The 24,027-nt window shown below is 37.0% G+C and overlaps 1 protein-coding gene across 1 annotated transcript in view; it reads left to right on the forward strand.

Annotated features, from left to right (window-relative positions):
• The window catches only part of COL9A1 (collagen type IX alpha 1 chain), a 62,137-nt gene that overhangs the window by 24,222 nt on the left and 13,888 nt on the right, over positions 1-24,027 (forward strand). Inside the window, exons 13-30 of the mRNA XM_058020385.1 lie at positions 433-456; positions 756-809; positions 2,366-2,419; positions 3,978-4,010; positions 4,105-4,161; positions 4,882-4,935; positions 6,154-6,207; positions 8,387-8,440; positions 9,812-9,865; positions 10,535-10,588; positions 10,771-10,824; positions 10,931-10,984; positions 11,197-11,250; positions 12,346-12,390; positions 13,206-13,259; positions 13,355-13,408; positions 22,061-22,114; positions 22,868-22,939. Coding sequence (XP_057876368.1) covers positions 433-456; positions 756-809; positions 2,366-2,419; positions 3,978-4,010; positions 4,105-4,161; positions 4,882-4,935; positions 6,154-6,207; positions 8,387-8,440; positions 9,812-9,865; positions 10,535-10,588; positions 10,771-10,824; positions 10,931-10,984; positions 11,197-11,250; positions 12,346-12,390; positions 13,206-13,259; positions 13,355-13,408; positions 22,061-22,114; positions 22,868-22,939 — 933 coding nt within the window. The remainder of the gene's footprint in view (positions 1-432; positions 457-755; positions 810-2,365; positions 2,420-3,977; positions 4,011-4,104; positions 4,162-4,881; positions 4,936-6,153; positions 6,208-8,386; positions 8,441-9,811; positions 9,866-10,534; positions 10,589-10,770; positions 10,825-10,930; positions 10,985-11,196; positions 11,251-12,345; positions 12,391-13,205; positions 13,260-13,354; positions 13,409-22,060; positions 22,115-22,867; positions 22,940-24,027) is intronic.

The raw sequence follows: 24,027 nt of genomic DNA on the forward strand, positions 1-24,027 counted from the left end.
CCATAAGTTCAATGGATTTAGGCCTCAGGGAAGCAAGCGGGGAAAAAAGTTCACTTTTATTATAAATTCAGATGTACCTTTAGAAGGAAATTATTATAGCATAGATATATTTATTGTGGTACCTTATAATTAGCTAAACACAAAGCCTTTAATGTCTTCATTCCCTTGTGGATCTATATATGTTTATAAATATGTGTAATGGTACTGCAAGGCAAGTTAACCAGTAATTTAATATTCTCTGCTGATACCGACTACCAAATAATAAAATTGATTTTTAACACTAGTTAAACAAGTTTTCAAAACAATTTTGCAGAAACAAACGGGGGCTTTTTTACACCTTTTTTAATCTGAAAGACTCTGTTCTTGGAAAAGAGCTTTACTAAGTTTGGAATCTTCCCCATATTTCTGATCTCTTTTTTCCATATTTCACAGGGCAAGGGGCTTCTTGGGCCACCTGTAAGTATCAGTTTTACAATTCATAAATATACTGTTCAATTTAATAAAGCTATTATACTGCAATTAAAAGTAATTCAGTGAAAAAAGAGATGGGTTTAGTCCTGATGTTCTATGACTATTATGTATGTTTTTTTCCGCTACCCCTGAAGTGTTGTGTAGGTCTGTGGTCTATGGGGCAAGAATATTGGTGTCTGAAGGCATGGTTTGTTGTTTGTGAGAATTCCATGTTCCCAGTCCTTGGATGTTTGTTACATTGGTGTTATATGGTATAGAAATAATATTTACCTTGGTTGTTGCAGGGTCCAGCTGGTGCAGCAGGACTTCCAGGGGAAGTAGGTCTTGCCGGTCCACCTGTAAGTACTGCTGTGTTTGCTGAAAATGCAGGTTTATTCCATTAATAGAAGGTACTTAAAGAAAAAATGGGCCATCTAAATAGTATTTGGGCTATCACAGCATTTCCAATTTTTTTTTCTCTGCAGTGATCAATGGTAGAAGAAGGATTATGTTTGAAGCTCATCAGAAATAAGAACAATGTGTAGCACAAAGTCAGGGCCACCTGTCAGATTAGAATTAAATATTTCAGAGTGTCCCATACTCTACTTCTCTTATTCAAGGAAAGCTGAAATAAAAAAGCAAACCTGACAGAAGTACAGGAAATGTAAACCTTAACTACTCAAACTACTGATTTTCATTTGCGCACCAGTGCGCATGGCAGTTCAGTGTTTCTTCTCTGTCTCACTTTAAGTGTGGCTCCATCTATTGACCTTACTGCTGAACTGTGCACTCAGTTTCACCAGACTCCTGTTTTGACACCACACTTAACTGAAATGGAAGCTGGAACCAATTGGTACTTTTCTACTTGAAATCTGAAATAGCATTACAATTTTATTTAATAAAACCTACTTTTAAATGCAATTATATAAATGAATTTTAAAAAGAATATTAAAAACTGCAAATTTTCTTCAGAAGATGATCCATCTAGCTCACTGTCTTGTCTGTAGGAAGGGCAAGAATGGATACCAAGGGAAGTGGACAGGCTATTTATAAAATGGCATTTTTCTGTCATACTGTCACACATTCTGTCAGTCAGTTGGTAGTTCAGAGACTGCCTGAATCAGAAATTGCATCTGTGATGCCTTTTCAAAAGCTGCATGTGAGCCTATTCTCCATTAATGCAGTCAGCATCTGAATCCATTTATATCCCAAGCCTCCATAATACATTGTAATGATGAATCCCATTATATAATTATGCATTGCATGGAAAGGAATGGCTCCATAGTTCTCACGTTTTGAGATTTAATACCTTTTCTATATTAATCTTGTTTATTGCATTTATGACTTAGTGAAATGTAAAATTAATATTGAAATGACAATTTTAAGTTAAAATATGTTCTCTGCCCAATTATTTGATCTATTTTAATTAAAAACCTTCAAAAAATAATTTGCAGAGGTTCCACATTTGCTTTACTTATAAGAGCACTCAGCATCAAAATTTCACAAACGGGAAAAAATTCTAACTTGGTAAATTCCTCTTGTGCTCTGAAAAAGTGGATTTTCTCCTCTCTCTCCTTTTGCCAGTTACTACAATTCTTTTTGTTTATAACTTAATAGCAGTTATAGAGGAGGAGTGCACAGATAGTCCTGTGGTCAGGTGTTTCAGTTTTCTAAAGCAGGTGAAAATGTTTTGCTTTTCTTGTGACTCCTATTTCACAACATGGCTGCCATTCTACTGGAAAGAATAGTTTTTCCATTCTGTTCTGGGAGTTGTGTTGAGTTGATGTTTTAACTGCCTACCCAGTCTGTCCTTCTGTAGCCACTTAATTTCTCACTGTTGTTGTGCGCTCTGATTTTGTGACTGCTGTTTGTAATTATTACTGTTAATCAACTAAAATATTTTACCCTTTTTAAGGGAGATCCAGGAAAAAGAGGGCCACCAGGACTACCAGGACCTCCAGGTCCTCCTGTAAGTGAATATGTTTAATATGTGCTTACATCTGAATTTTGTGTTGTTGCTGCTTGAACAAATCTTCTCCCCAAGTTCTACAGCTGAATACTGATTTTAGGATATTAGAAAGGTTTTGATCTTCCACTTAGAAAGCAAGTTTCCACTTTTTATTGTAAAAAAAAGGCAGTTTGAAATGCAAATTTTGTAGCTTCTGTCAGGATGCCTTCCTATTTCTGTAAACTGCAAATTCACGGGTTTTAAATTCCCCTGTGAATCATAATACTGTAAATGTAGTCTTTGTTGGGCCTCACTGGTATTACCTCAGCAGAGGCAGGCTTTTCTCTGTTAGGAGAAGAAAAAAATATTTGTCTCGTGAGACAGAAATACACGCTTGCAGGTGGGTTGAGTCTTTCTTGCAATCAGATCTGCTTGCAGGGAATAAAAGAAAGCTTTATAGCGGTGCTTTGCCTCTCCAGAGGAACAGCTATCTGTTTTTAACCTCTGGGGAGGAGGGATGTGTGTTATGCCTTTATCTTGTGGCAATTTACCTGCCCAGAGAAATAAAATGGAGAGTTTGGCAGACACATCTCAGTCTGGGGGCTGGGAAATGCAAACCACCGGGAAAGGTGTTGTGCTGATGTCTTCCTCTGCTGGGAACCTTCTCTCCCCACTTTTGGGACAGATCCTAAATACATATGCTTTATTTATGCTATGTTTCTTGTTTTAATGGAAGTTGCCAGAGAATTGGAGTCAGCATTTCAAAAACCGTGAATGGTAAATTGGAGAAGAGTAGTCAGTGGTGTATAGTGCTTCTATTCCTTCAAGTTTTGTCTGTTTTAGGTTTCTGGAGTGCCACAGTCCCACTCCAGTTGATAACATTGCCACCCAAATACTCTTGGCTTTTCAAAAATCCTTGTGCATAGAAGACCATTCTTTAGGAGCTTATTCCTTAAACTCTCCTGTGCTTTTCTCTGAAACAGTGTGCTCCCTCCCACAGTGCTTCAGAGAATCCAGCTGCTGCTGTGAAATAATCTTTCTCCCTGTTGTGCCTCATAAACCTCCTGTTAGCTTCCATCAAGTATTTGATTTAATATGAGAAAAGGCCTTTCCCCCACTGAGTCAACCTCATTGTACACTGATGTCTAGTTTATTGCAACTGTCATCTACCAATACTTTTGGGAAAATTGTTTTCCCTGTAAAAATAATTTTCTCTGTAAAGACCTGAATCTTTTGGTGAATGGCACAAAGTTATTCTTATTATAGAAATTGCCTTGGTTTCTCTAGGAAACTAATGGGGTTTGGATATATTTGTTCTATATTTAACAGAAGGTATATTTGATGTAGTTTAAAAAGCAAGAGAAATATTTTGGGTTTTTTTGTAAAGCTGTTCTAAGATAAAGGATGGGACCTGCAGTCCTATAATAAGGTTAAGGTGCTTTCCATGTGAGAGATGCTTTGGTTGATTGTATTTCTGATTCCATTTTGGATAGTAGTTTTGTCTAATCACTGTGTTGCCTAATGACTCATGTCTTGCTATTTCTGTATTGCTGACTTTGATAAATTTAATTTAATTTAGGGAACGATTGGCCTGCAAGATGGTGACCTGTTGGTAAGATAATTGTCCATGTTTTTATTTCTTTTTAAGCAATCTCAGACAGTCTTATTTCAGCTATATGGTAATAACTATGTGAATGCTTTTCCAGTGTCCCAGTGCTTGTCCTCCTGGCCGTCCAGGACATGCTGGCTTAATGGGTATGAAGGTAAGAGAGCTTGTTTGTTCCAGCATTCCTTCCAGAGGTGCTGTCTCAAGGCACTAGGGAGGGTAATTACTGACTTGAAAAAGGAATTAACATTTCCCTGTTAATTTCAAAAAAGATTGCATCACTGTGATTGCTTATGGTTATTCAGCTCTTGACTGCCAAAACAACATCTTCTTGTTGAAATCTCTTGCTACTCCTCTAACCTTCACTGTAAAATTTATGTGTGGTCCTGAGAGGATTAAAGTGTGAGAAGGATTGCTTCATTCACTTCCTGGATAATCTGTGGTCTGACTCCAGAAACTCTAAATACTTCCCCAAATCCTTGATCTTTTTGACTTCTTTTTCTCTTCCTGGAGACCTGTAACATCCTGAATTGAAATTAACATGTTTTGAGTCTCATTTTAGCTAAGATTTTTTTAAAAGATATTCTTTGCTAGTTTCCAGAAATACTGTTGGCCTCAGGAAATTTTTGTGGGATAACATAAGAAGTAGTACTAACCTGCCAAGAAATGCAGCCTTGTTAGATCCAGAAGCAGAGATTTTGAGCATGGTACTTGATAAGTAGTGTTTCCTAGACAGGTGAGGAAGGAGGAGTGAATGGGGCTTGAGAGGGAACAGCAAGACAGCTCTCAGCAGTCTATGTCTGCTTGGGCAAACTGTATTTTAATTTTGAATAGTCTCTATTTATTAATTTATTTTCATTTTTTGTGTTTATTTTAGGGGCAAAAAGGTTCAAAAGGAGAGTCTGGTGAACCAGGAAAACAAGGTTATAAGGTAAAATAAAAAAAGAGGAAAAAACTGCGGTTGTTTTAGGCAAACTTATAGTAATTTAGCCTCATCTTCAAAAACAGTATTATATTCTGTTAGAAATATTAATTGTTTTAACAGAATGCATGAAGTGATACTACATATCATGGTGCTCCAGAGTAACCAAAGGCACTTCTCTATTCTTTATTCACCTGTACAATCTATTTATTATGATGCACAAGTCATACTCCTCTTGCTTTTGATTTTGATTGTTCAGTTTAATTATTTTAGAACTTATGGAGAAAATTAAAGCTAAGTTTATTAATTGAAAAACTTTCAAACATTTAAATGCAGGATAATTCCCTTTATTTACCAAGTTAGCTGCAGCAGATATTAAGAGTACTTAAATGAATAAGATGGAAAAATACATTTGAGAGGGAAAGGACATAGTGTAAGTTCATAAAGAGAGGCCAAATCTGATTCATCTTGAAAACTGAAACGTTAACTCTCTCAAGGTGTTTCATTTGAATTAAACTTTTTATTAAACCTCTTTGATATTGAAATATTTACAAGAAATTTTCAGATTTGCCCTGCCTCTGTCCATGCTTCAATGTTGCAGGGAAAACCATTAGAGAAAACTTTTTGCGCTTTTAGTCTGGAAGAACAAGAACTCGTAGAATCCTAGAATATTAAGAGGTTGGAATAGACCTTAGAGATCATCTTGTTCCAACCCCTCTGCCATGCGCAGGGACACTTCTCACTAGTGCAGGTTTCTCAAAGCCTTACCCAGCCTGGCCTTGAGCACTGCCAGGGTTGGGGCATCCACAACCTCCCTGGGCAATCTGTCCCAGTGTCTCACTACCCTCACAGTAAACAATTTCTTCCTACCATATAACCTAAATTTCCCCTCTTGCAGTTTGTACCCTTTACTTCTTGTCCCGTTACTGCAGTTCCTGACGAAATCCTAAAGGCATTAATGCCAAGAAAAATGGAATGACAGATTAAGGGTAAAATATCATTATTCTTTGTACTGAGGTTTCTTTAAAATCACCCTTTTGACTCATAATTAAATGGAATGTGAACCTGAATGAGTATCTTTCTGAGGAAGTGGTATGACTTCATTTGGATTTCTTTCAAGTGGGACATGGTGACAGGAAACATTAAGTAGGACATACACCTCATACCATGACAGAGCAATATGCATGGTATGGATTGGCTACAGATTCATTCCTTTTGTTTTCCCAGGGTGAAGAAGGGGACCAAGGACCCAGTGGTGAAGTGGGAGCTCAAGGCCCTCCAGTAAAGTATTTCCTTTTAAAATCTTACTAATTTTCTTCCTAATGACATATATTTTTTTCTTATTATTGTCAGAAAGTAAATATTACAAAACTTCCATACACCTTTCTCTTTATTCTGCATTATTGTCTATGAATCAAAGTAGAATTATTTAAGTCCCTCCAAATCTACATTATTGCTTGGCACAAAGCTCCATATAGTTCTATGGAAAGGCTATCTTTAAAAACTATTTCATGTCCTCAATTTTGTATTCTGCTTAGATTGTGAAAATAGTTGCATTTTTTTCACCTTCTTTTTCACAATTTTGGCGACTCTGACTTCATTGTGTTTGAAACACAATCAGCTCTGAAATTCAGACTTAGCTAAGATTTGAGGATGAAGTTGTGACCACTGAAGAACAGGGTTTTTTTCTCCCTGATGTTTTTTGCCTTTTGAACAGGAAGTATCCTTCAATCATATCTAGTTATTTTATTGTCCTGAATAACTGTGCTTCATTATGACACATAGCTCTTCAGCTTGTTCCCTATGAGGAGCTCTTAGGGTTACTGTGACTGGAAAGGACAAGGGAACAGAATAAAGGGGTCATTCTAAAGAGGAGAAACAGGCATAACACCTTTAATTTCTATGGTTTATTTTCTGATGGGGTCTCATGCTTTTTTCTTAGGTGTTAAAGTATTTATTTAATGCCATTGCTGTCCTGATTTGATGCTATACAGGAACTTACCTTAATGCACATGACATCTAAATGCTAAATTACAAAATTCTCTATGAACATAAACATATGACAACATAAACCTCTGGATTATCACTAGAAAAAGGTAAAGAACAGACTAAATAAAGCAAAGGGTCCATTCCTTCTGATGATTGATCCTGGAAAGGTATCCCTGAGGCCCTGATGCAGACAAAGTGCTTGGGTAAGAGGCAGCTTCTGCTGTCTGAAAGGACTGTGGGGACCAATTCATTTTACTAATTTTTATTAAAATTTATGATTCATAATATGCAGAAAGTGATATCAGATAGATAATCCATGTGAAAAAGGACAGAGAATGCTTTAGAGGCACAGATGGAGAGTCTGTAGACTCTGCTGTATCTCCTTATATGCTCTTTACATAAATGAATGAAAGGGGTTGAGTATCCAGTCTCCACCTGCAATCCAACCAATGTATTCTACTGCCATGGTCTGCATAAGATAGCCACCCCTGGGAGAGGTGTTGTTTTTGATAGAAAGTATTGCATACCACAGTGTGCTTACTTCCATCTGTGATCTGAGGAGCAGGAGTAAGCTGTGTTCATCTCCCTTGTGGGGCTGCTGTAGTGCTTGTTGCATTACCATGATTTTTCCCACCTTTTGGGCTGACAAGGCTTCAAGTGATCTGTGCAAGATTCCAGCCAGCTTTGTGAGCAGCAAGTAGAGGCTGCCAATGTAGAACCTGCTCAAGGACTGGGTTTGCCCAAGCTGTGGGGAATGGCCTGTAGCTGTTTCAGTAATGCAGCTGCAGGGCAAGCATGTTATGCCTGGGGGTTTGGTCTCTGCAGGGAGGCGACATCTCAGGCAGTGTCAGTCTCTTGGGAAGAGGAAGATAGTGAAGCCAAATTTCCCACAAGACTCTTTTTGAAGGAAAGGGATAGAGAGAAAGTGATGACAGCTGTGATGATAGTTAGGATACATCCTGCTGCATTAGGATGTCTACTCAATTTAGCCTCTTAGTGAACATATAAACTTAGCACTTGTACTCTGAAAAGCCTTGCTCTTTTTTATCTGCCCCCGGGGCTCTGTAAAATCTCCTTCATCTGTCCAATCCCCCACTTAGGACAACTTAGCACTTTTGCAAATTTGGCCATGCTCCTTTCACACAAGCTGCAGGTGAGAATGCTTCAACTCTGAGGTAACCAAGAAGAAAAATTAGTGGTTTTTTTCTGTCCTTGTGGTGTATTTGTAGTTTTATAATACAGCCTGATAGTTCTGTTACTCTTTTTAAAATTCAAAATTAGTAAAATATCAAATTACCATATAAGTTAAGAATTCTAATACAGCAATAGTTACAGTTCTCCTTTAATACTAAGAAAATAGTTAAAATCATTGTGAAGAAAGAGTGTAGAACTCTTGAGTCTTCTGTCTGAAAACTAGGACAGTTCTGATGAGAAGAATTAAGCATAATTTGAATATACTTTTCTATTTCAGGGCATTCTAGGTATCAGAGGTATAACTGGTATAATGGGACCTAAAGGTACCAAAGTGAGTATTAACTTTTCTTTCTATAAAATTGCCTATATTTAAAAAACATGTACGCCTCTGAGTGTTTTAAAAGCTTATTTAAGCTTCTTTATTTCGCTTGTATTTTCTTTCTCCTGCCAGCTGTATTTCCATAGCTACTGCACTTCTTGTTAGGAAGAAAGGTAGCTCAGTCTTTCTTATTGATGAAAGACATGTAGTCTTTACTCCTTGCCCCCACTGCTTGCATTTATGGTAGTTTTGCACATATGCAAGTCTGTAGTTAGCAAGATAGCAAGTTATAACAATTATAAACCATCACACATTTTAATTAAAGCTAAAATTTATTAAGTAGTCCTCCTGTGATTTGTATCTTCCTAAGGCCTTTTACTTCCATCATCATCTGAGTTTTTGTCAGGACTTTTTATTGAGAGTTTGTTCTTTTTCCCATTCTTTCTTTGACATCCCTGTGTCTTAAATTGCTGCCAGTGGGATTAATATTTATTGGGTTCTTACTTTGCTGGACAATTTTCCTTTTGTTTGTCTAAGTGTTTCTGTCTGTTACTTCAAACCTGGGTGCTACATTTCTATTCTCATGATCTTGTTAAAGCTATATAATAAAAATTTCTGGAAGGAGTAGAACACCGCATCCTGCCATTGTCTCCTTCTCCAGAAGTCAAATCATGTAAATCTTGTGATCATCTGTCCTTAGAGGCAACATCAAATTTCTCCTGATTATGAATCTTCTCATGATTGATCCTTCCTAACATCTTGGATGTGTTGGCTAAGCTATTACTATCTTGTACTTCACTCTTCTGGCCTTTGTGTGTTCTAATTCTTTGCAGTTATTTGCCTATATTTTCTGTAATGTTTTGTCTACTTTAAACATTTACTACATCTGTATGACTAATGAGTTCCATGTTCTCTCTAAATCTTTTTTAAAACATTTTTTTCCCTCCATTTACCTTTATTTACAGGGTATTGATTGCATTGTTTCCTTGAAACATATGCAATAAAAATAGCAGCAGTGCACTTGATGATTTCCCTGCATATTTTGGTGTTATTCTATTATGTGGTGAAGCATATAGTATATTTAAAGAAGACACAGAGATTTTTTGAAGTAGCATGTAAAGGTCTACCTCCTTCCTAGATTTTTAGAGAATTATCTGAATGTTGGTTTTTGACTGATATTTTTTAATATTTAAATATATTTGATTTCATATCTCCATTAAAAAAAAAAAAGAAAAAAAAAGGATTTTTTTTTTAATTGGAGACATAAATCCCTCTCATCTGTAGAGACTTTGTAGCTCCTAGCAAAGCAGGAGGACATATAAGTTGTTAGCGCTCCAGCAGCTCACTTTAATATCTGTCTTGTGTTATCTATTTGTTTGGTAGGGAGCTCGTGGTCTTGATGGTGATCCTGGTCCCCAAGGTCTTCCTGGTGCACCTGTAAGTAGAGCGTGGTGTTCTCCCAGCACTTCCCAGTTAGTGCAGCTTTGCAGCTGTGAATCAAAGAAGCCTCTGATTAATCCAATTCTGTTGATTCCCCACAGGTGAATAAATGATATTACAGTGATATCAAGTCAGTAATGTCTTAATGTTCCCAAAGAATTTGAGGTAGATGAACCCATTTTAACTTCTTAGTATGTTATGGTTTCCTCTTCCTGCTGTGCATTAGGGTGCCTTGGAATTTTTCAGGTATCAAACCAGAACAAAACTCATACAGGGTGATTTGGGCAATTTTTTGTTGGAGGTTTTTAGTGTGTGTGTGTTTTATTGGTTTGGGGTACTTGGTTGGTTAGTTGATTTTTTTCTTAAATTCTTCCTTGCTCTCTGCTTCCATAGCTGGAATCTGTGCTTGTAACTCTGTGTTAAAAAGTGCAACATAGTTTGCTTTGACACTCCTGAATGCTCAGGTGATGATGGCTTGAGCTGTGTTTTTTAAAATATATCTGTCAACTGCAGTTTTAAAAAACAGCATTTTTAAATATAGTGTGACTTTGAGTTGTCTACTTTCACCAAATGTGAATTATATTTATTGGTTTTCTGAGAGTTTTAGTTAAAAAAATACAAGGGAGTTTATTCTGATTTTATTTCTAATTTTTTTTTTTTCTGTAGGGAGATCAAGGACAGAGAGGTCCACTAGGAGAGGCAGGTCCGAAGGGAGAAAGGGTGAGCACAGACAAATTTTGACTCTTGCTGACTTGCAAACATTAATTACTTAATAGCATATAAACATTGCATAACTGATACTCTGCAAATAATGTGTATCTGAATGAGTAGGTATTGACATTCTTTTCAGCTGCCCTTTCATTGTCTTCAGCTTAATTTTTAAATATTGTTATTATTCTTAGGGTCCTCAAGGTACAAGAGGAATAAATGGCCTCCCCGGGCCTAAAGGAGAGCCTGTATGTATATTTAATTTATTTATTTGCTTCATTCAATGCTACTTTTCATGTTAGGACTTAGGCAAAATCTTTTCAATATTCAATAATTTTTTTTTCTTTTTTCCAGGGTTTACCAGGAGTTGATGGCCGTGAAGGGATCCCTGGCATGCCTGGAGCTAAAGTAAGACACAATTGACATGTTTATGAGCTTTGGTAGTGCCCTAGATTTGTTCATTAATTTGTGGCTGCTGCTCATGGATTTATGCACATTATTAGGGTAATTGAATTAACATTTCTGTACTACAGATCCAAAAGTATGTCAACTCTGTGTTCCAGAAATAAAATTTTCGTCATGTTTCATTTGCATAAATTACAACTTAAAATGTTTTACAGGGTGAACCAGGAAAACCTGGAGCTCCAGGTGATGCAGGGCTCCAGGGATTGCCAGTAAGTATTGAGTATTTTACCTTTGAAAGGTAGGCTCAGTTCAAATCATAGAAAGGCTGTGCATTGGTTGATTTGATTCTGATGTTGGAGTAATTCTAGTGAAAATCTAAGCAAAAGGCTCCGGGGACAGTGTGTGTAATGCAAGGGGAAATTCTGCTGTGTGTATGCAAAACCTTTGCACAACAGTCTAAATCTCCTTAGGATGCCATTGTGGGGAGCTTGGCCTCACAATACACTTGTGGTCAGGATGTGACTCTTCTTGTGTTTCTCCTACCTGAGACCCCCTGGATCCTATGTTGTGACCCCATAATTAGGGCTGGGCTCTTAATATTGGCTGGGGCCCAGCTATTCCCAAACTGGGCAGGAAAAGCTGAGCTACAAGTCTGACATACCTTCCATGAACAACCATCCTTTGATATTCTGCTGGCTCAGAACATCTGGAATGCATCGCACTCGTGCTGCTTTCTGTGGGGGGCTTGGAGGTCTCCAGTGAATTCCCTGTGGGGAACTTACAGGGAATCACTGGTGCTTTATGGCTCTTGCAGAAGATAATCCTCGTGCAGTAACTAAGTCTGAAAACTGTACCAGTTGTCAAAAGCTAAATAGAAACCTCTTTAAAACACTTTGCTATAGGAGTAATTCCTGTGAGGAATAGTGATGGAGATGTTTTAAGACAGAGCTGGACATAAATTTGTAATACTAAGTGAAATCCTAAGCCTGGAAGACAATTTAGTAAAAGCATACTTGCTATGAGCTGTTGCAGAGCAGTGAGGAGTGAATGAAAAATGTCCAAAGGTATCTGTAAAACTCTGCATCTCCAGTCTCAGCACACTGGGACAAGCATGTATTTCTAGTCTAAGACAGAAAAAGTCACAACTCCTTGCCTATCCATGCTACTTTTGCAATTTATGAAGAAAGAATAATGCTTCTTATCTGTTACTTTGTAAACAGAAAGAATACAAGCTTGGTCCCTTATTGAATAAGTGTTTTAATATCAAATAAAAGGATTAGAAATACTCAAGCATGAGAATTTTTTTTAAAATACCATTTCCAATCACCTTTACAACAAATGAATGTACATATTTTTTCTTTCAGGGTTTCCCAGGCTCTCCAGGTATGAAAGGCATTCCTGGCCCAAAGGTAAAACATCTTGGGTATTGTCTTTCTTATCTAAAGCACAAATAAAGTGCTAAAGTATCTAAAGTTCTAAAATATTCAATGAAATTGTACTAACCTGCTCATGTTAAGAGACAAACCTTAGGCTGAAGGAATTAAATACAGTTTTTATTCAATTTTTGCCTGTACATTTTCATGATTCTTGTGCTACATTATGTGGTTTTCATTATTCTAGGCATTAAGTAATACCCTAAGAAGGCCATTTCCTTTTAAATTTGTGGAGATTGTTGCTAGAGAAAGATTTTCATGTGCCTACCCTGCTGCATCTTGAAATGAACCATCTTGTAATAAGATGGCTCATTCATAGCCTCCCTAAGCTGATTCAATCACAGGGGTTGTTATCTCTATTTAGGTAGCACCAACTTGCAGCATCAATTCCAATTTAGTTTAAAAAATTGTTGTAGGATTGAGATGGAGGAATGTTTCAGACAATGATGCTTGAGTTTAGCTGTAAGTGATTGAAAAAGAAAACTAGACTGAGACATGATTTTTGTCTGAAATTACATGGAGTGATATTGCCTTCTGTGATTTGAAAGCAGCAATCAAATCTATTTGGGATTTGTCAGCACATAAACAGCAAAGGAACTGAAATTTGTCTTTTGAAAAATTAGGAAGTTTTGGTCAAAGTTAAAAGAGCACTAAAAATAAGGCAGAAGTTATAACATTAACACAGGCTGATTGTGTTTAGACCTTACGGCTTTGCTTATTTTAATTTTTGATCTCAAAATAGAAATGCAAACCATTGGCTCTGCTAATATTTTTCATCTTCTGCCCAACAGGGTAATAAAGGTCCTCCTGGGGTGCCAGGGTTAATGGGAAATCCTGGTAAACAGGTAAAACCATTAATCTTATACAAAAGATCTAGAAAAATGTGTAAAAAAAATCACTTTTCCAATTTGTTGCATTTCAAATTTGTTCCCCAAAACAGGGTCAGCAGGGCCCAGAGGGAGAAGCAGGTCCAACAGGACCCCGGGGACCACCGGTAAGTATGGAAAAAATTTCTAATTGAGCATGTATAAAATTGCAATGTCTCAAGATAGGCTTGCTGAAGCTATAGCCACAAGGTAAAATTATTATTTATCTGAAGTTCTAATTTTGAGGTAAATACCAGTTCTTTACCTTCTTTACCAAGGGAATGTGCATTGCCACACAGAGATATACAGTCCTATATATATCCAGTAATGTCCTGTGGTTGTTTTTGGTTTTGGTAATAAGTTAAAAATTTAACCTTAGTTTATATTCTTCTTGTCTTTATATTTAAATGTTCTGAGTAAAAGCCAAAAGAGAGGGAATAAGTGTGTTTTGTGACACACTTATTAAAAGCTGGAAAAAAACTCCTGTTCTTCCACTGCAACAGTCTGGTTGGCATTATTAACATTGATATAGTGGTGTGAAGAATAACATTTATCTTTCATTGGAAACACTGCTGTTGTTATTTCTTTCCCTGGAGATTTTCCTTGACACTAGAAAGATTTGGAAGACTGGAGAAATTGCTGCTGGGCAGGTAGCTTGCTGCAGGAAATAAATCTGCTGAGAAAAATGAACTGATGGTATTTGTTAAGGCTCAGTTTTGAGGACAAAGAACAACTGGATACTGGAGAGTGTTGGGTACTGCTTTCTGATTCTCTCTAGAGGGGACCTGACATAGTTTGATGCTGCATAAGGCTGATCTAATTTCCCTTTGCTGTTAATCCTTCTGGGTGGAGAGGGATGAGAGGATCAGTGATTTGAAGGAAATTTTCATGCACAAATATTCACTCTGATGACATTAACCAGGCTTCAGGCTCTGTAAGCAATTGCTTTTCCAGGCTTCCCTCTTGCCCTGATACCCAGGGGATGATTTCCTGGAATTTCCTGAGCTTCTGCTATAATACAATGGCACAAGTTTTGCTCATGCAGTTGTAGAGTTATTCTCATTCAAGGTTTAGTGAGGTACTGCCTGTGATATATTTGTAAGGGTCAGGAATATCTTTTCTGAACTAGCTCCTAAACATGCACCAGCAGTCACCCAAGTGTAATAGATTCCATTCTCTTCTGCTTTTTTTTTATTTTCTTTTTCCCTGTGGTTTATGCTCTCAGGTGCTATATGTATTAATGAGATCACATTTATTTTGCACAGTTTTTGCATTGCTGATGTGTCCACAGCTGCCTAAGGATGATACAGAAAGGGGATTATAAGGGCATTTACTAGGATGGAATACACCTTCAGCCTACCAAACACTCAACTTGCAAACAAGTTTTTGTTTTTGTCTTAATTTTTATTCTTTATATTTAAAAGTGTTGGGTCCACTTGAAAAGGTTTTCATCCCTGTTCTTAGGCTGATACTGTACACTTGTGACAGGAACAAGAATTATAATTGAATCAGACCAAAGTAATTGCCCACTCTGATAATGCACTGTAATCTGCTGAACTATTCTTTTAATCCTTTCAATGTGAACATGAATTTACAAAACCAGCAGTCCGTAGAACAGGGGTTGACACGCAAGGTTAATTATTAGTAACCCTGTAGATGAACAAAAATACTTAAAGCACATTAAATACAGTGATTTTTCTTTTTATCACTCTAGAGACCAACAAGATATCTGGATTCCTTGCCTTTATTTTCCCTGTGTTTACAAAGTGCACTCATTTTGTAAAACATGTAAAGATTAGAACCAAAGCATAGAAAGAAAACTTTTGGTCAATACAACTTGGAGAAAGGAATTAAATTATTGATGATGAAGTAAGCTTGTATGTGTTCCATCAAATAGTAAGCTGCTTCTCATCTGTAATTCTTAAAGCTATGAAGTCTTGGATAATAACTATGTTGACTCTCATCAGAGGCAGCTTTAGACTACAGGCAGCATATGACTGGAGTAACTCTCTAATTTAATTTTAGTTTTTTTAGGAACACTTTACCTACACACAAAGGGTTTTTTTGTTTAGGAAGGACATAGTGTTGAACTACTGAACTTCAGAGAGCTTTGGTCTAATCTGAGTCAATATTTATTTCCAGGGCAGAATAAAGAAGGTTTTCTCTTTCTTCTGCAGCATGTACATGTAGCAGATACATTTGAACTTCAGCTTTTAAGATTCTGCCCTTCTATTTTTAGGGAAAAAAAAATAAATCTGCTGGTTAAATAATTCTACGTGGCATGATTTTCAAACTTCTAAAACTAGACAATTTGGCAATAAGTTGAGAAAAAGCAATTATAATTCAATTGTAATTGTTCTAAAGAGAATTTTTCATATATAATTTTTTTCATTGCTTTCCTAATTTGAATTTTTTTCACAGTTTTAACACGTGCTTGTTTTAGACCAAAGTTGCACAACCAAATGCTTTCAAAGCCTGAGGAATTTATGGTTACTCTTCAGGTATTTTTCTTGGCCTAGTTCTTCTTATTTTGAATTATCCACTTCATAATTATCTGCAGTTCTTTCCTTTTTCCTCTCTCCCTTTGCTTCATTTTATTTTTGCTATAGAAGACTCAGGTAGAAGTCAGGAAGGCTTGGGCTTGTTCCTTGGAGAAAGAAAAGACCCTGATATTTTGCAGGATATGGGGAATTGCAGTCCCCTAGTATGTTGGCTGCACAGCAACAGCCACATGAAATCCTCTTCCCTCCCCTATTTCACTTACCCCAGTTCTTGGCATTGCAACTGTGTGAGACATCATGGCTGGCAGCTCCAGAAGGGCCAGAACTCCAGAGAAAAAGACGCCGGGGCAAGATCTGTGGGAGCATAACAAAGCTGACTCTGCTGAAATGGCCAGCAGACTGGTATTTGCATTAGGGGAAGCCTACATGCCCACCTTTGTGTTATATTTTAAAATCATGGGGCTTTTCAGCTTTTTCTACTCGCAAAAGACATTTTTTGAGAGAAATTTTTTACTTCAACTAGTTTTTTGAAAGGTTACGCAGGAGAGCTCTATCATAAGTGTTTTTTGAAAGGTTACGCAAGGGAGCATTGTCATCAGTGGCTCTGTGGGACAAATAATACTTTTGTACTGTTTGCCAAATAACTTGTAGAGTCCCCTGTCATAAACCACGTTGTTTCAGTGTATTGTATTTTTAAACAGCTGTTGGAATGTAGTTGGAAGATATTGTTACTAAACAGAAGATTCAAAATTTGGCTTTCTATGAATCTGTAAATTTTCACAGTTTCACAGGGCAGATACTACTAAATATTTGAAATACTAAATACTTGAAAACAAGATTACTAGCTCTAGTTAAAAACTCATGGCAAACTCATGCCTTAGGAGACTTTTCCCTCACCTCTGACATAGATCTCTAGGAGAAACTTGCTTTAAAAAGTATCATTTTGGTCTATTATTGCTTTTCCTTCAAAAAACTTCAACTTGCATTTGAGTGGGTAGGGGAAAAAAAAACCCTTTTGCTATTCATGTGTTCAGTTAACTAGAAAAACAACTGGAGCAACGTGGAAATTTTATTTCTAAATTTCTAAATGAAATATATTCTCCTCTCCACTCTTGGTTAACCTTATGTTTGCTTCACATTGTTCTAACCAATCCAAGTAATTACCAAACTCATTTGTGATTTAAACCTTTCTAAGTCAGTCATCATGGCAGGTGGGCCAAGGGAAGGAATGCTCAAATGTGGGAGTGTCATTTCTAATTAGTGGAATTTAGTCATGCTCCCTAAGCTGCTTAACCATTTTCTTTCATATTTGCTGAGATTTAGTAATCTAATTTAGTTTCTCCAGAAAATACTGACCCCTGCCTCTGCTTTTTCATCCCTTGCTTTTCTTCAATTATTTAACCTATAAATTGCTAACATTTTGAGAGCCTGTATTGCACCCTGTGGTTTTGCAGAGAGCTTGTAATATTGAAGTAATCACTTAAAGTTCAATATGTGTCTAGCAATCTGAGCAAACTTCATGTATATGCAGGCCAGCATTCATACATGTTGCTTTGTAATTAGGAAATCATACATGTTTTCCCAGCATTACCAACATGGGCTGAGTATCCAGTATCCCAAGATTTGATACCATAGCCCCTCTGAGAGACTTCCAGGTCAGTTGGACTGGCTTCCTCTCTGGAGGTTGTGTCACTATAAAGAGAAAACCTGGAGAGTACCTTGGATTTACTACTCAAATGTCACACAACCCAAAGTTATAGGAGAATGCTCTTAAGTTGCTTTCAGCTAAATAACTTTCTGGTCTTTAAAGGTATTTCTGTCCTGCCTATGCTGAAATGTAACTTTGGTTACCCTATGTAGTTTAGTTATAGTAACTAAAATGTCGATTTTCTGTCATATTCCTTTTACATAACTGCAAGGGAAATAACGTGTCACTTTCTGTAACTCTTCATGGTAGGATGAAATGTTCTTGTCTCAGTTTATATGCCCTGTTTAGGTATTAGTGGACATGTTTTTTATACATAATTTCAGACATGTTCCAAAAGTGGTATCATAGTTTACATTCAAGGCAGAGCTAAAGGAGTTAGTTAACATTAGAGTGTTTATAGCAGAGTCAGAAGGGCAGAGCACGTTTCCATCTTGGCAGGTACTTGTTATCCAGTAAACCTAAGTCTCTAGATGAATGTGACAAAACTTTTTGCCCCTGTCCAATTCTGCAGCATGGTCTGTACAGGGTAGCATTTTTTCTGTCATGCTTGCAGATTACATATCCCAGTCAAACTTCATAAGCTCCCTGTACAGCTCTCCTGGTATCCACCCCTGTCTTCCTAAACAGCATGGCCAGGTTCTTGTCTGATACCTCTTTGTTTACCCCTCCACCAACAACTTTCTTTGAGTTTTGGGCATGGTAGACCTCTGGATGTCAGCGGATATCACAGTGTTGGCTTCTCCTCAGCAGTGTAGACAGTAACCTGGGTAAAAAAATGGATTTGTTGTGGAGCTAGTGTACTAAAGCTGTCCTGGACTTCAGCTAACACTACAGACACAGTCAGAATGAAAGGTCTTTGCCCTCTACACTTGGCCACAGTATCACTTATGAAGGAAAGGATGGCTAGTGAGTTGCTGCTTCTGCCCGAAGCATGGCTTTGTTAAGAGGAGAGAACATTTCATGATACATCTAGCTCTTACCATTATCCTGAGCAGTGCAATTTAATTATGGCAAAGTTATATTTAAGTAAAGTCTCAGAGAAAGTTACTTGTATGTTTACTCTTCTATCAAACATTAGTTTTCATACTTGGATGCTTTTCAATACTGTATTGAGGGTCAGAGTCCTGTTGATGCTTCTGTGGATAAATCCTTGAACTTAAATGAGTATTTCCTCTGAGATCTTTTGGTGAGTTTAAGTCTCATAAGTATATAGTTGATAAATGGGTTACATTTTGCAAAAAACTTTGAATATGAAGTTTAAAAAATCCAAAATGTACTTTATTATTCTTTATTCTACACAGATTTAATTTGCTTGGCCTACATATTATTAAATATATGTCCAATGACATATATTTAATAATATGTAATAAATTACTTATAATTAATGACACATTTTTAAAGGAAAAACTCTTAAGTAAAGGGTTATTACAGTATGTGCTGTGGATTACCTCTCATTTGATTCTACTTAGTGTTTCAGTTATCTGGCTAACCAAGTGAGATGCAAATTACCTGGAATGTATTCTCATTCTTATTATTGTTCCACTTAATTGATGAACAGGAAATCAATAAGACACTGAAACTCTCTTAGCATGCAAATGCATTCTGTAACTGTTTGTGAGAATTCTACGAAAGGATCAAGTCTTCAAAATTTCAGTGAGGATGAAAACCATCCCAGACAACTTAAAGGAAGATCAGCTGTAAATACTGTAAGGTCTTCTTATGCATGTTACATTAAAAGGCTGAATATAACAGATCTGTGAGAAAGGCATAAAATCTTTAAACATATTGAGTGGTTCAGCTGTCGTGCCTTGAAACAAGGGGAAGGTAAATTTTGTGCTAACCACAAAATCTAGCACAGGAGCTGTGGAAGGGCTGCATCTTGGTGGTGTTCACATTGCAGTGCTGTGCCACCATTTCACACTTACCATTTTGCATGTGCCTTTTCCTAGAGGCATGGAATGTTCACCAGCATGGATGCAAGTCTGTCTGTCTCAGCTCACTCTGAACTAGAGTGGCTTCTTTCCCTCCTTAAGCATTTCACCTCTAGGAAAAGCACAGATTGTGAAGTGTGTCAGAAGTGCATGAAAGCATACAGATTCTGGCAGTCTTTTTGTTAAATCGAGTGCAGCATGCCTGTTGGTTTGTGGGTGGCCTGAAGCTATGTACTGTTACACAGAGGGCTGCTGTATAGGAAAGGTGGGCTGAGGACATGGCCAGACTGCCTTCTGCTCTAATTCCTGTCCATAGTGACTTACAGCACAGAGGAACATTTCATCTGGCCAAAAACAGATGTCAACACCTGAACCATCTGTTTCAGAAACCCTCCTATAGGCTGTGGGGAAAGTTAGGTGCTTCTAAGACGTGACTTACGTTGCATTTTAAATGTTTACATGAAGACATTTCAAGATGCCTTTTTTTCCTTCAGAACTATGAGCAAGGAGGTTACTTGTATAACCTATCCTAGGGCCATTTCAGTCTGATATAACTTGGAGGAAGCATTAAAGTCTTTCTAGTTATGCCAGGGATAGGATTCCTCATTCTTTGGGTTCCAGTTACTCTCTTACTTGCTAAAACACTGCTGCAGATCTTGCAGTGGTGGCCCATAGTTTGAAATAATCAGTCCTTACAGACATTATGTCAGTGTTTACAAGGAAATACTATCTATGCATTTGTATTCTGGTCTTCTGTAAACTAACCTCCTTCTTTGCCTCCTTAGAAAAGCATTTTGTTTGACAAAATGCCTGTGGCAGACATTTGACAAAAGATTTTTTCCTCATTTGAAATAAAATGAAAGTTTTTTTCTTGAATTTTGTGTGAACAGCAGGACTTTTGATATGCTTAAGAGGTTTATTATAAGATTTTAACTCTCTAAGGATTATGCTGCTTTTGTTTCATCTCTGCATAGCAATGACTGTTATGGGTAATGAATGAATGTTATGGGTTTCATGAGAATGATATGAGAAACAAGTTTCTAATGTTGATCATAATTTTAGTCTTCACCTTTCTGCATCAGAAATATAGCAGCATTTCAGGTCAGAGATGTAGTTCAGAGATGTAGAGAATTTTGTGATTAAATAAAATTGTAATGCATTTTCTGGGTTGTAAGATGAAGGTGAGTTAGGAGATATTTTTCCTTTCTTTCTTTTTTTTTAACATAAAAAAGCTTCTAGCAATTATGCAAAGTGCTTTAAAGTAATAGGTATTTTAACACCATAGGATATTTTGAAGGAAATGAATTGAAAAGTCTGTTTATGTTTGGTTCTGTGATCTCTCCAGGGTACCTAATTATTTCTTGAATTGTAGAATTAGCTTTCCTAAGCTTGTGTGAGAAGTTGTCATTGCATTTATGACCTAATGTAAAAGGCCATGTCTGCCATCTCGTTTTATTTAGTATGCCACAACATTTCACAGTATTGTCCTTGTTAGGAAAAAATCCCCTGTATTTAAAACTATCCATTGCATGCAGCCCTAGAATGCTAAGTTTTGATTTAATCTAAAATTGTCTATGTCATTGTATAATATTTTATTAAGTTGAATAACTAATAACATAAATTCTTGACATTTTGTGATCTTAAATGTATCTTTCTTTTATTGCAAATAGCACTTACATAGTCACACTGTGAATTTAAGAAGAGTTTCATAAGTGAGACTTAAGCCTGTGTTGGGAGATTGTTTGAATTTATCTGTCCAGGGATATGTCTGTACATGTCAGAGTAAAGCTATAAAACTTATTGAGTTGTTCTGGAAAGTTTAATCATAAGAGACAAAATCTTTTGAGAAAGGTACTTTAGTTTGAAAATTATTTAAAATCTTTGCAAGTTTGGCTCAATGTCAGATTTACCCAGACTGTGTATTCCAGTGGCTGCCTTAAGAAATAGAGTTGTAGCACTAATGTGAATATGATGATCTGAATGGATAAACATGTCTGAAGTGAAGATATAAAGATGCAGTAAAGCACATATTTATGCTTATCACTATTATAAATAGTGAATTTAAAAAATTACCTCTCCCTGTAACACTCTAGACTTTTTTTAAACCTGAATGAGTTAAGCATTTAAGCATTTTTAAACCTGAATGAGTTAAGCATTTAAACCTGAATTTGTTAAGCATTACTTCTGTATTCACTTTTCACATTTGTGTATTAGGAATCAGGTGCTTTAAATATGTAGTCATGTAGGAGCTCAGGTGATGAAACTAAGCAAAAACCTAAAGTTATACATGCCTGCCAGAGTTGTCATAGTGAAGTGATTGTGTTTGTGACAGGTAACTCTCAGGTGTGATTCCATGAAGTGAACTTCATTTTGCTTAATCACTCAGCAAAATTATTTACTTGAATCATTTAATGCCAAATAAAGGTTATATGCCATGGTTAAATAAAAATGTTTACTCAGAAAGTTTCACTGGTTTTAATGCCTATGGTATTTTTGCACTATGAAAAAGAAATCTCAATTAAACCCAACAGCTAAGTAGTGTAAATCACTTAATATTAAGGAAAAAAAAAATTATAATTTATTCCCAGATCACAAGAAGAATTCCAGGAAATAATATTGTCCCTCTGTTTTTGCTTCCAGGGTAGCAGAGGGGAGACAGGTCCTGCAGGTCCTCCAGGTTTACCAGGGAAGTTGGTAAGCAGTTTATTTCTATATTCAGTATTCATGTTTACTTTTAAGGAGCTATAGTATCATCTGAACTACACTTACCCATTTATCCATGCAGGGAACCGAAAATAACATTGAAATGAGTGGTGGCTCAGTTTCTTTTTCAGCCCTCTGTGACTGTGCTAATATTAGAAAATGCTGTTTTAAATTGCATGGAGATGTGTGTGACTTTTTTCTTCTACTTGATAAGCCCATAAATCCTATGACATGCAAAGCTGAGCGGCACACTGCTGTGTGGGCTCCTGGGAGCAGGAGCAGTGAGAGACTGCCTTTCTGCTACAGCTACGTGAAACTAATGAATGGAGCACATTATGAATGCCACCTTTTACCAGAGCTCCAGCAGTGTTTACACAGAATCAGTCAGAAGCATAGCTGGGGAGGTCTTGGCTGAAAGAGCCTACTGTTACAGAGGAATGTGCAAATCGCAGAGTGCAAGATCTTGGGAAGGATTTTTAAGAGAACCAGTCTGTCTTTGAGGGACTGGAGGGTAGAAAACTCTGTAAGTCATTTCTGTTGGGATTGTCAGCAATAAATTCATAGCAAGATTCTGTTTAAAGTGCCGTACTTTGGATCAGCCCAATTTGCATCAGATAATCCTCTTTCATCAAGCTAAGTCTGTTCTGGGAATAAGGTTCTGCCCTATCTGCTTCAGGGTATGACCCTTAGTTGTTAATTCTAAACAAGATTGGCTAAGTTTACATCCTTGACTTATTTTCACAGGGTCCCCAGGGTAGTATTGGACTTCCTGGACTGCCTGGTCCTCCAGGCCTTCCTGGCGGTAAAGGTGACCGGGTAAGAAATGCACTTGTACATGCAGCTTGGTGTCAGGAGTAAACACAACAAGTTGAGCACTGTTTTCAGTTTTTCCATGAATTAATATCTGTTTTCTTGTTTTGTATGTAGATATTTAACTGCTTGAAAGTGGTGCTCTCTGTGCCCATTAACTGCTTGTAGCTCATAAATGTGTGAAGGAAAAGTCTTGACAGTGCCACTTAGGGGACTGAAATAAGATTAGTGATATATAAATTATTTTGGTTTTTTAAATTTGAATAATTTAAAGACTTAAATTGTACTGCAAATCATTGACACAGCCAGATATGAAGTGGTCAGTCAGGATCTGTGGTCACTATAGAGCTTTGCAGCTTCAGCTCTCACCTACAGTAGTAGTGATGCCTGTTACATGTCTTGGGGCCTCCTATGGAAATGCACATGCTAATGCAACTATTGAGACACCTATGCCTACATGCAGAATTACACAATATAAATATTTCTTCAAATATTTTGTTGAGAAGGAAGGATTGAGCCCCAGGTCCCAATAACTGCAGAATATATCTTGCTTTGCTCAATATATGTTAGTGAAGACAGTGCGTAAAGCCAGAGATGCTTCTTATCTTCTCTTGGCTATAGGAGACTGCAAAGGGTGGAATTCACTTGCCTATCTTCTGACATCTTTGATATAAAAATATTCTCTACTGTGCCTTACTCGAGGCATGTCTACATGAGTACCAAATGAATTACACTTGTGCAGTGCCTCTTACATCCTCCTGACAACCAGGGCACTATTGGACTGCTAGTCAGATGTGGGTATAACTGCTGTAAAATGTCTGAACAGAGGAATCCTGCCCTTGGTATGCTCCCAGTGTATATCATAGGGTTTCTGGATAGGGTTTGCTGTTGTTTTTGGCAGCTTTTTAAAAAAAAGCTATTCAGGTACTTAAAAGTAATCTTCTAAGTCTTTGATGTTGGTGAGGTATTTTTTTCATGTTGGTTTGGTTTTCTTTTAATGCTGAGATGAGAAGATGTTTCTAGTCAAATGTAAGTATTGACATAAAGCAGTCTCTTTTTATTAGATTGGTAATGATTCATGTTTGAGACTTCTC

The sequence above is a fragment of the Melospiza georgiana genome, chromosome 3 (genome assembly GCF_028018845.1).
Source record: "Melospiza georgiana isolate bMelGeo1 chromosome 3, bMelGeo1.pri, whole genome shotgun sequence".
NCBI classification, from domain to species: Eukaryota; Metazoa; Chordata; class Aves; order Passeriformes; family Passerellidae; genus Melospiza; species Melospiza georgiana.